The 12,762-nt window shown below is 44.2% G+C and overlaps 1 protein-coding gene across 1 annotated transcript; it reads left to right on the top strand.

The window, feature by feature from the left end:
• Positions 1 to 9,475: 9,475 nt before the first annotated feature.
• Positions 9,476 to 12,535, top strand: DKK1 (dickkopf WNT signaling pathway inhibitor 1). Its single transcript, XM_008152947.3, has 4 exons — positions 9,476 to 9,816; positions 10,064 to 10,226; positions 11,437 to 11,580; positions 11,702 to 12,535. Exons 1-4 carry the CDS (start codon positions 9,571 to 9,573, stop codon positions 11,953 to 11,955), a joined length of 807 nt encoding a protein of 268 aa, XP_008151169.1. The 5' UTR covers positions 9,476 to 9,570; the 3' UTR covers positions 11,956 to 12,535.
• The last annotated feature ends 227 nt before the right edge of the window (positions 12,536 to 12,762 follow it).

Here is a 12,762-nt window from a genome sequence, read left to right as displayed (position 1 = left end):
CCTGATTCTGGGGTGTGTCACCCGAGAACTGCCCTCTCACAATCCAGGACTCCTTGGGGGATGTCCGAGAGCCGGTTTTGGCCTGATTCTCAGGCCAGGCTGAGGGACCCCACTGGTGCACGAACCTGTGCACCGGGCTTCTAGTGACACTATAAAAAAGAAGGAACGTTTACCATTTGCAACAGCATGGATGGAACGGGAGAGCATTATGCTAAGTGAAATAAGCCAGTCGGAGAAAGATAAATATCACATGATGTCACTCATATGTGGGATATAATGATCAACATAATTTGATGAACAAGAATAGATTGGTCCAGAGACAAATGGTAGAGGGGTGGGGTGGGATTAGAGAGCAACCAAAGGACTTGTATGCATGCATATTAGCATAACCAATGGACACAGACCCTGGGGCGGTGGGGTCTTGCCCAGGATGGGAATGGCTGGGGTGGGGGGTAAATTGGGGAAAAATAAGACATATGTAAAACTTTAGACAATAAAAATAAAAGATATAACACACACACACACACACACACAACACACACACACACACACACAAATGCTGGTTGTTAACCATTCACAGGATACCACTAGTTCTAGGAATCCCAATTATACAAGCACGCCAGCTGACTTTTTATTGTTGTTGTTGTTGTTTGGGGGGTTGTTTGTTTGGAGATAGAGGAAGGGAGATGGAAAGAGAGAAACATGGATTGGCTGCCTTCTGCATGCCCCCTACTGAGGCTCAAGCCTGGAATCTAACTGATGACTTCTTGGTGCAGGGGAGCATGCTCAACCAACTGAGCCACACTGGCCAGGGCTCCAGGTGATGTTTCGATCAGGAAGTCTGAGCAATCCTGAGCAAGGGCAATCTGTCCCAAACCCCTAGCTCTGCACCAGAATCATTTGGCACATTAAAATATGATAAATATTTCTGGGCCCTGCAACAGACATACAAAATGGGGGCCCAGAGCAAGGCTCAGGAGATGTATGTATGTGTAATGTTGGGGTGTGCAAACGTTCGGGAAACACTGAATTTGGAGTTATACTTTAACCTGAGGCAGAAAGTGAAGAGTTTGGAACTCGAAAAGTGACAGACCTGGTGGTGGATTTTTCAAAGTGTAGCCAAAGGATGACCTACATTACACTGAACCAATGGAGAGTGTTGTTAAAGGAGTCATCATGTTTACCCAGGTCTCTACAATCAAAAGAACTAGGAGCCAATTCTGCAAATATGCATTTTTAACATGCATTCTTGGGTTATTTTTATGTACACAACAGTTTCAGAATCACAGACCTGTAGAGTTCTTAATCATCTTTTTGGGAAACTAGCACCTTAATTGATTAATACTTGCCTTTCAATGCCTACAAAAATAGAAAAGAATTCTATTATTTTCTTATTCCTTACACACTTGCAAGGAAAAGCTTCATTTGCTTAATTATGTACTTGCCAATTTACTAATCTCAGCTATTAATAAAACCATAGCAAGGTAATTTTCCACAGGAATTTAGAACTTTGTCTGCAAATTAGGATGACACAAACAAGAAATACATTTAGACCTTCAGACTTCACAACTCTAGCCACTGCTCCCTTCCAAAATTATTAGCAATTGCAAATGATAATAGCTAATGATGTTATCAGAAGGAGGGAGCAGGATATGCTTTTGATAGAAAGCTAATTAGCCATTAGATCCTCTGCCTGACACTTTCATACCTTCTAAGTAAGTTTGTGGCTAAACTGAATTTACAAAGTTGTCTATTTCACTTGTTTAGAGTAGACATTTACTTTTAAAAGTGCTGTTCTTGTTGTAAATGCACTTGGCTAGATACAGAGAATATTGTGAGATGATAATGGAGATATTGGTGGAGAACATAGCGATATCGAAAAATGTGGACAGGGCCTAATCGAAAACATTAATGACATTTGAAAAGTTTCGTTTAGGTTGACTTGCTTCTTATTTTAAAGTCATTCTTATAACAGATTTTAGATTATAATGCTAAAATAGTATTATACTAAAATAGTAGTATACAGTTTTATACTTGGCAGATAACTTATAGCTAAGAATTTAGTACACAAAAATAGATATTGAATTGAATATTTGAATATTTAGAATTCATGTTTTAATACATTTCCACAATCCTTTATTTTTTTACAGAAACCTTTTAGTAGAAGGATATTATTATTATTATTATTATTATTATTAAGTTCAGAGGGAGGAAGAGAGAGAGAGAAACATTGATTGGCCATCTCCTACACACAGCCCAGTCAGGGATGGGACCCACAACCTGGATATGTGACCTAACCAGGAATCAAACCCACCACCTCTTGGTCTATGGGACGATGCTCCAACCAACTGAGCAACGCCAGCCAGGGCACGAGAACATCCTTTCTCTCCCGGGATTTCTCTTTAAGAAAGTGTAGCTATCAGAGAAACTTTGGGAGCGGTTTAGAATTACTACCTTGTTAAATAATAACAATGCATAACTACCAATAATCATTTTACCAGCTACATATATTGTGCTAGGAGCTACACTTCCAGTATGTCACTTTATTAAATTTTCTACTGTTCTATATGACTTGTAATACACAAGTAGAAACCTGGACTCTAAAGAAATGAAAGTGTTAGTGTATTGTAACTATTATTTTACATAAGCATATAGGTTTATATCTTCTTTTTGAACCTGAAAACTTAAAATTGTTAATATCTGCTTATTTACGTAGGTAAAAAATAATATTCCCCGTTCCTAGCTGGTTTTTTCTCAGTGGTTAGAGCGTCATCCCATGGACTGGAGGTTTGCGAGTTTGAGTCCAGTCATGGGCACATACCTCGATTGCAGCCCAGACCCAGAAACTTTTGGAAAACACTGAATTTGGAATTATATTTTAACCCGAGGCATAAAGTAAAGCTGGTCAGGGCACGAGTTTGTGCAATAGACAGCCAATCTATGTGTCTCTCTCACATGGATGGTTCTCTGTCTCTCTCTCTCTCTCTCTCTCTCTCTCTCTCTCTCTCTCTTCTTCCCTCCCTTCCATTCTCTCTGAAAGCAATGGAAAAAATATCCTCAGGTGAGGATTAACAAAAATAATAATGGTAATAATATTCCCTTACATTTTTATTCCCTCTAAATAGTTGCATGTGTACAATCTTTCCTAAGATTTGTTTGGCCTAGAGTTTTCCTATGATATTTATAATAATCTGGAGACCTTAGAATTTATATCTAGTAATACAGTGTAGAGCCTTTGATTAGAACTACAGTAGAACTACATAGATTGAGAACCTGCATCTCAGATTCTAATGGTCATTTTTATTCTAATTGTTGAATATATAGATTATGATATGAATAAGATATTGTGTAAAATACTAAGAAGAACAAGAGAATGTTTAACCTAGAATGCAGCCTAAGGAGGTGGAGAACCTGGAAAATTAATCTTCTCATAAGTACATTGCAGGATTAATAAATCATTTATATCTTCCTACGAAGAATTTCAAAAAAGACCACCAGGGGGCAGCAGAAGAGCGGGTTTCTCCCACTTGCTGCGAGACCCTGGAGACACAGCGGAGCCTGCTGTCCCTCGGTGCTTTAATCTTCCCCTCCATCGCCTTTCCTCTACCACCCCCACCCCCACCCCCCCTCTAATTAAGTCAGAAGGGCCCTATACTTATTTGCCCATGAACTGACACAGCAAACCAATAGCAGGCATTGTAGTGTGAATGGATTTGCGACCAGGCAAGGGGCTTCAGCCCGGATTACCCGCCCCGCAGCCGGATGAATGTGCTGAGCACAAAGTCTGCTCAAAGCCGAGCAAACGGACTATTTGTGAAAATGCCATCCTGGCTCAAGTCTGATTAAGACCTGGGGTCCCCAGGCCGTTTGATCTTCGCTCATCAAAGAGAGTCCTAAACAAGCTTCATTTTACACGACTGTATGCCGGCCAAGGGTGGTGACACCGAAGTGCAGCCACCGTGAGCTGCCTCCCCGGAGCCCGGCAACAAGGAGCCCGGTGGCTTGGTTGAGTGCAAAGCACCAGGGCCTGCGGCTGGCACATCTGCCAGCACAGAGGCTGGGCATGAATCTCAGGGCGTGACTTCGGGGTACTCTGGGTCTGGTTCCCCCACTGGCCTCCCTCCACCTTCTCTGTTCCTGAACTCATCTGAAAATTGTCTTTTTTGTGTGACTTGGCGTGATGAAGAATCCTTACACTACTTGTACATCCCTCCCCTTTCCCGCTGAAAGTTAATAGTTCTGTTTCTAGCTGCCTCCTTGGTCCACCCCCTGGCAACTCTAAGTCAGGGCCTTGGGACATGACAGCGTGTTCAAAGTCCTGTTTCCATTTTTTTTTTTTTCCCACCACAAGGTCCCATTACCATTAGTCAGTTGGAGATTTAGTAACAGCTGGAAAATTAGGCTCTAAAACATTACAGTCAATTTCGTGAAAGAAAATTTCTCTCACTCTCTTGCTTTCTTTTGGGCTCTGAGGGGGAGTGGAGGGTGGTGGTGGTGGTGGTGTGTGAAGACCCACACCAAACTTGAGAGTTAAATGGTCCGATTAAGGTCCCATATTTGCCAACCAGCTAGCAGCCGTCACCCTAGAAGACCCCAATACACAGAGTTCCAGCCCCCAACTCCTGACACCATGGCACAGTACCATTCTTGGCCATGACCCTTGGACAGCTCCTGCACCATAAAGGAACTCAATGACATGGAGGAAAATGATTTCTCTACAGATTTGGAGACTGTTTCAAGAGGATATTGCATCCTGCTTTCCGTTGTTACTGGCCGATCTTCAGAGCTGGAAATGTCAAGTCTTTCAGGGGAACGTTAAGGGGGGGTATTTGCACTCTCTGTAACTACACACCATGGATCCTTCTGAGTGTCACCACATCAAGAAAAGTCCCCTCTGGTTTTTAGTCAAAAGTTTCTAGGTCTGGGCTCTATTCTCAGATTAGTTTTTAATATCCCACTCCTTTAAAGCATTCCTTCTGAGCTGGGTTAAAAGCGACCATGGAGTCTGGTTTATCTGGGCTGGCCATCTCCACTGACCAAATAAACATAATCATTGTCAAATCTCGCCTCCTCTGTGTACTGAGGAGTGCAGAAAAGCCTAATCCAGCCTCTTGGGAGTCATAACAGGGGCCTGGTCCAAAAACTCTTCTAACATCATGAAGCGAATTAAGACCAAGATCTTTTCAAGGCCAATGAGAAAGTCATAATATTTTTTTTTTTTTACTAAACTCATAAAGGAGGAATCCCTACTATAAATTCAAGATTGGTACCAACAAAAATGTTGGCAACACTCGCCATAAGGAATGACATTCATGCAATGTTTTCCCAGTGAAGTAAAATTAAATGGCAACAGATCTGCTTCCTTTGATTTAATAAACAGATAAAATGAAAGGAGGAGGAAAGGAAGAGAGGGAGGGAAGGAAGGAGGGAAGAAAGAAGGGAGGAAGGGAATGAAATAAAAATGCAGCAGTCACATAAGAATCCCAAGTAACAAAAATGGAAAAATAGTTTGCAAATGCCACCGTATTTGGGGAAATGTATTTGTCTGTCTGTCTTCCTCATAAACGAAAGGGTTGATGAATATTCTGTGCCTGGCATACAGTGCTGAAAATGTGAGGAAGGCACATATTATCGTGCAATTCCTGAGTTATGAGGTTTGATTCCACTTTGGTAAACATATTTTACCTATTTTAAAATGTAATGCAAAATATTAAACTTATTGCATTAATTGTGGTCCTATTTAAACCAGATCAAAAAGGAGCCAGGGTTCCTTACAGAATTACATAAACTGGTTTTAATAAATTAAATTCAGCAGAGTCATCGGAACCCTCTTCCCTTTGTTGGTCACAAGTCCTGGGCCTTTTCCTGTCTTCCCCAGGACCTAATATATGCCCAAAGAGAATCTATTTAGAAAAAAATTTAACCTCCAGTCTCATGTAAGTATATCTGTTTCCCCAACTAGTCATAGATTGAAAGCTTTCCATGGTCAATGAGCCTGCCTTAGTAAGTTAATACGTTGGGGGTATATTCCCAAAGGTACTAGGGTAGAATTTTGCGTATAATGGGCACTCATTGAATTTTAATTGACTGCTGATGGAACAATGAACTTCACTTTACCTCTGTACCCACCCTGCTCTTTTATGGCCAGGGAGCAAATTCAATCATGGAAAGGATTTTCAGATGGAGAAGCCATTGAAAAAGTAAATGTTCCCATTTGGGACAAAGAGTTGGCTTGCTACATACTCGCCTGGCTCCTTCCTACATAATTTCTCTCCTGTGCAATGTGTGAGCTTACCTTCCCTGCCACCCTGCCCCTCAATTATTTGAGGATAATAAAGTCCTCATCTTTATCACACATGCCAAGTACCATGCTGAGCACATAGTAGGAACTCAGATATTGACGAATTCATTGTTAGCTTTCAAATTGTGACAACTTCAGGAGCAACATGGAAAGTGAAGGAGGAGGTACGACTGAGTCCACTCTTAAAATCCTACTCTTGGCTTAGCTCCCCTAACCAAATACAACAGATTCTGTCAATGCTTCAGGATTACTAAACCCTAACAGACATATAAATTCAGGAATCAAGATTGAATTTATACAGCATGCCTTTCTTGTTAAGGTTTCCCATAGGTTGATTAAATTATTCCACTTTTTTATGCCCTTGGACAATGGTTTTGTTTGTGAATCCAAGCTCCTAATGGACTAAATTGGTTATATATTGACATATACCATATCTTGCAAAAGAGAGGAAAAGTGTTTGGTCTTCAGTGTGGCACAAGCATATTTTTAGAAATATGTATTTAAGATAATGGGACTAGAAAGAAATATTGTCACACTTCCCAAGGTCAGGGAATTCTTTCTCCACATTTCAACATCTTAAGAATTTAACACAGACTGTCGATTTTTTTTTAACATGTCAAAGGTGCTCAACACCTTCATGACTGGCGTTGTTATTAATATGCTGCAAGTGAAAATATGGCATCTAAAATTTGTTATGTCTTTACCCTTTAATACCTCCCCGTCTATATAAGCTTCAAGTCAACTGAAAGTAGGGTCATATCTGCCCAAAGGAGACCTGGTTCATTGCTGATTCTCAATAAAAGGCATACTGACTGACTTGTTTCTTAGGCTCATTTTTTAAAAGCTTATATAAACAACCTCCCCCACTTTGTATCAAAGTTTCCATTTGTTCCAAAAGTTTCTAGAGTGGTAAGCCAAAACTAGATCATTGTACAGGTTGATTACTAAAACCTAAGGAAATGTGTGCGATTTAATCCATGTTAACATTTCACGTGGAGTTAATAACAAACCAGAGGAAATTCCACAGGATAGGTGGAACTTGGGATGGGAAGGTATCCGTATAATTAGAGGTGTGATAAAGAATTGTTTTAGAAGATGTGCTTAATATGACCTCTGAAACCCAACAAATTAGAGCACAGACCATTACAAACTTTTTTTTTTTTTTAAGTACTCCTGCCTTTCTTAACTTTAGGATTATTCTACTTGAAGATTATCACTGGCTATCCTTGGTCATAGGTCCAGTCATGGATTTAGTAAGTCAGTGTGTAATTATAAAGACCCTTGAGTTCAGTGAGCACAAAATAAATATACACAACGGTGATTATTCAAGCATCTTTTTTTCTTTTCTAAACTCGCATAGCAGTTGTCCATTTTCTGACACATCAACCTGTTTGAAAAAGAATTGTGTACATTCCCTATCTTATCCTTACTGTAATTAGAATAGTCTCGTCAACATTTGTCTTCACTCTGTCCCTCCCCGCAAAGGGCAATGACCTGAAGAGTTGCCCAGTGCCAGGGATAAAGCCTAGTCCTACCTTTCAGGTAGTTGCCGCCCCTCCTCCCCCTTATCTTCCATTTTAAGCAAGTTCATTTGAACAGCAAGATGCTCGACTTGAAGGAAACAACTACCTAGGACTCATATCTTTTAGAGTAACTTATCCTCCTTAAAGACAGATTGCCCTACGTGTAACAGCTATGTGCAAAAGAAGTTATAAAATTGTTCTTGGTTTTACAAAGGTAAATGAAAAAGATTAAAACTCTCCAATCGGACGAGGTGAGCAAGGATTTTTATATTGTGATGTTGTTGTTGTTGTCAAACAGTGAGAGCAAATAACTTACTGCAATATAAAGATCAGAGCTGAATGAGCGTACGACTAATGAAGAAATTTATTTTGTTTAAAAATAAATTATTTCCTATTTATAAGCAGGACAGCATTCTTACACACCCTACTTTATTGTTTTTATATACTGGTTTAAATCACATGAAATTCACTTTCAGCTTCCCTTTTCCTGAAGCCAGTCTCTTATCTCCCTAGTAATTCCTTGTCCAGGAAAGGTCTGACTTGGGATCAAACAGGCGTTCTCAAGCTTTGCGATATGAAATACTAATGAGAAAGTCAGGTGCTAAGCCTTAGGGTTTCTTATCTCCCTGCACTAACCCGCCACTGAGAAGGGAGGACCCGCGAGTGAGCCCTGACCGGCCGCTGGACCCTGTCCGCCTTTGCCCCGGCCACTTTGATCTCACCCGTCTGCCTAATCAAGTTCATCTACTGCCCAGACCGCTCAGATTCAAAGAACTACATTAAACAGTTGATTATCAGATGGTCATTTCCCTCTCCCCTCCACCCATGATCTAATTTCCAAATGCTAGTCTCTCGCCTCCCTCTCTAAACTTCCCATCAAAAGAGAATTAGTTCTTCTTCCTTTTAACCCTCATTTGATGTGCAAATTTCCTTCTATTTGCACATTTTTCTCCCTCGGGAGAAAGGAGTGGGGGGGGGGGGGCGGCGGGGGAGAGGAATTCAATGCACTGAAAGCCAAGGACCTCACCCCAAATCTGCAAACCGTGACTCGAAAGGGTTAATGAGCAACTCGCATTGGCCACCTGGCCCTTCTGGCTGCGAGGCTTTGATAGAGACTTTGGATGACGGATGGGGTTGTATTTGGGACTGGATATTATTTATGTGCACCATAAACCAGCCCTGGCATTAAGGAGGAAGAGGGGGAAAGTGCTTTTGCAGAGAGCATCACCATTCCGTTCTGAAAAGCATTCCCGATCCCGATATCCCGACCTCTAAGTCCAAGGCGAGGCGAGGGCACCCGCGTCCCCAAGCTCCTCCTCCCCCGCAGTTATTAAAGTCGTCCGCTCTACTGCTCCCCGAGTCCCATCACCCCCAAGGTGAACCGGTCCCGGGGAAGGACTGTGCAAGGGAGGGGCGGGGTGAAGAGTGTCAAAGGCCCCCCTTCATGTACCCAAACACACCCCTCCCAGCCCCTCCCAGGGCTTTGAAATCCCATCCCAGCTTTGTTGTCTCCCCCGGAGGGGCCGGCGCGCTCGGGGCCGGCGGTATAAAGGCAGCCGCGGTGGCGGTGGCGGCGCAGAGCTCCGTGCGCCCCGCAGCCTGGACTGTGGGACCGCTGGAGGCTCCGGGAGCCCGGACTTGCAGCCGCGCCAGCACCAGCAGCAGCAGCAGCACGGCTTCCTGGGGACCTGGGCTTGCAAAGTGACATCCCTCCCTTCTCTTTCTTTCCTTCCCTTGAGCTCTGAGATGAAGGCCCTGGGCGCCGTGGGGGCCGCACAGGTCTTGGTCGCCCTGGTGGCAGCGGCTCTCTGCGGCCACCACCCTCTGCTCGGAGCGAGCGCCACCTTGAACTCGGTGCTCAATTCCAACGCCATCAAGAACCTGCCCCCGCCGCTGGGCGGCGCTTCTGGGCACCCAGGCTCGCCCGTCAGCGTGGCTCCGGGGATTCTGTACGACGGAGCGAACAAGTACCAGACCATTGACAACTACCAGGTGAGAGGGGTGCGGGGTGGTCTGGGAACGCCGCGACCCTGGAGAGGTGGCATCTGGGAAGGAGGGTGTTAGGACGTGCCGAGTGGAGTGCAGTTCGGGGAGCATCTGGAAACCGCATTCGGGACAGTGGGCGGCGGTAACTTTTGGAGAGGTGGGCAGCAAAGGGCTGTGGCGCGCGTGCAGGTTCGGGCGCGTAGGGTACCTGGATGGCCAGGTGCCTCATCCTCTCCCCGCCCCCTGCCCGCAGCCCTACCCGTGCGCGGAGGACGAGGAGTGCGGCGCCGAGGAGTACTGCGCGAGTCCCGCCCGCGGAGGGGGCTCGGGGGCGCAGATCTGCCTGGCCTGCAGGAAGCGCCGCAAACGCTGCATGCGCCACGCCATGTGCTGCCCCGGCAATTACTGCAAGAACGGTGAGTTCCTTCGCTCGCTTGGGACTCCTCGAGCCGTCCCGCCTCTGCTCACCTGCGGGTGGGAGGACACCTTCTCTGCCCTGAGCCGCCGGCTGCGGTGCCGCTGAGCCGATGAACGGGTCCTCAGCAGGCAGGGTTCCCCTGAACCGGCTGCGTTGCCAGCGTTTGTCTCAGAGGACAGGACGTTACAGGGGTCTTGGAGCTCTTTATTCCCCCACACCCCCTCACCCCTGTGCCCCCTCAAATGATTTAACACGACTGCTTCTCTTGGAGTGGATCCTCTCCCTAAAAGCTGGTCTGGGACAGCCTTGATTTCGATCGAGAAAGAAGGTGGGGAGGGAGGTGGGATGACATGAAGATCCCCAGGGACGCACCCTGGCTGTTTACCTGGCCTGTTCGTTTCTCTTCCAGTGCCTCTCAGGGCTCTACCAGTCTGGCTTCTCCTTCATGATCCCAGCTGAGACTGTTGTCAGCCACGAGACACCGATTTACCTATGCTGGCCATTCTTAAGGGAGCTCTTGTTATCCTCCACCCTGGCTTCTCCTCCCTACCCCCTGCCTCCACTTCCTGCTACCTTAAAATAAGTACTCCTCGCCACAACCACAGATCCACTAAAATCCAGTGTCTCAAAGAGGTAGTAGACTCAGACAGCCAGAGGAGACTCCAGAAATAAACTCAAGGGTGGCGGTCCTCCGGAGGACCCAGTAATACTCCAGGACGAACCAACTGGATCTCTGTAATATAGAAATTACACAGTCAAGGAACTGGTGGTGGGTGAGAGTGCATTCTTCCACGGGGCTGGCATTGTATTTGCTGAACTCAGTCTGGCAGCCCTCACACGGCACCAAGGGCAGAGAGGTTATTTTTAAAAGCAATTTTTTTAAGTGACGGATTCTCTTTTTCTTACCCCATGGGTGACATTAAAATGGGCAGAAATCTCACCGTCACTACCCCAGCAGGTAGGAAAGTGTCTCAGATGGCTATACTGGGGACGTTGTCTGTGACTGCACAGTGTATACGCATTGATGCTTCTGGCCATCTGGGGAGTTTTGCACTAACACTAGGGAGGAAGTTGGGCTTGTGTTTAAGATCATGCCACTTCAGTGAGGTCCCTCAAGGCGGTGCAGGCATACCAGACTGCCCCTGTCACAGCTGTAAGGAGTCACACAGAACAGCGCGGGAGTTAACCTCTATCTCCTGCTTCCTCAGGAATATGCATGCCATCCGATCACAATCATTTCCAACGAGGGGAAATCGAGGAAACCGTTATTGAAAGCTTTGGTAATGATCACAGCACCCTGGATGGGTACTCCAGAAGGACTACACTGTCCTCAAAAATGTATCATACTAAAGGTAGGTTCAGGGACCTGGAGACTCATGCTGGGTTGTCAGCCCATCAGAAGTGTCTTTGGCATTATCTTTATGCAGCGTTAGCAGCGACAATGTATTTTCCTTATTGTCTCTTCTCTCCTAGGACTAGAAGGGTCTGTCTGTCTCCGATCATCAGATTGTGCTACAGGGTTGTGCTGTGCTAGACACTTCTGGTCCAAGATCTGTAAACCTGTCCTGAAAGAAGGTCAAGTGTGTACCAAGCACAGGAGAAAAGGCTCCCATGGGCTGGAGATATTCCAGCGCTGTTACTGCGGAGAAGGTCTGTCTTGCCGGATACAGAAAGATCACCATCAAGCCAGTAATTCTTCTAGGCTTCACACCTGTCAGAGACACTAAGCCAGCTGTCCAAACACAGTGGACTCCTTTATATAATATATGCTATGAGAACCTTTTGTGACTTTTGCCAGCTCAGTCCTTAAGGATGTACAAAGTCTGTGGTTACAGTTAAGCATTCCAGTAATACCTTCTGAAAAATCGGAGTGTTAAGAGCTTTGTTTCTTTATGGAACTCTCCTGTCATTGGTTGCAGTAAATTACTGTGTTGTAAATTCTCAGTGTGGCACTTAACCTGTAAATGCAACAGAACTTTTTAATTATTTTTTCTAACGGTGCTGCATTGTCTATTGATCATCTTGTTATGTAAATTTTTGTACACATTGATTCTTATCTCGACTCTGATAAATATTCTATATTAGATTGTAATAAATAATTTTAGCTTATACTTCCTAAATGCATAACCCTTTTCCCTTTTAATTCTAGACTCTAGAATGCAAGGAACTTTTGGAATAGCAAATGATAGGTATCCGAAATTTATCATGAGAATACTAGCTTATTTTCTGAAATGTACTATCTCAGTGCTTAGATTACAAATATATTTCTAGGCTGCGGTAGTCCTTGAAATAAAATTTTACATTTTATACCATGAAATGTTACAAGTATAGATAAATTTTGGCATTGTGACCTTAGAAGTGTGTGTGTGTTCTGCAGGGACAGAAATGTGACATATTTAGAGATAATCAGAGAAAGATATTGTCTAAGTGTAGGGCAATATTGATCAATTCTTGAGTAATTTTAAAGAAAAATATATTCTTCATGTACAAGCTCAAATGATCATGGTGTCTGAGACTTGCATTACTACTTTCAA

The sequence above is a fragment of the Eptesicus fuscus genome, chromosome 17, assembly GCF_027574615.1.
Source record: "Eptesicus fuscus isolate TK198812 chromosome 17, DD_ASM_mEF_20220401, whole genome shotgun sequence".
NCBI classification, from domain to species: Eukaryota; Metazoa; Chordata; class Mammalia; order Chiroptera; family Vespertilionidae; genus Eptesicus; species Eptesicus fuscus.
Note: the sequence above shows the minus strand (reverse complement) of the source record. Positions and strands in the feature narration are given on the sequence as shown.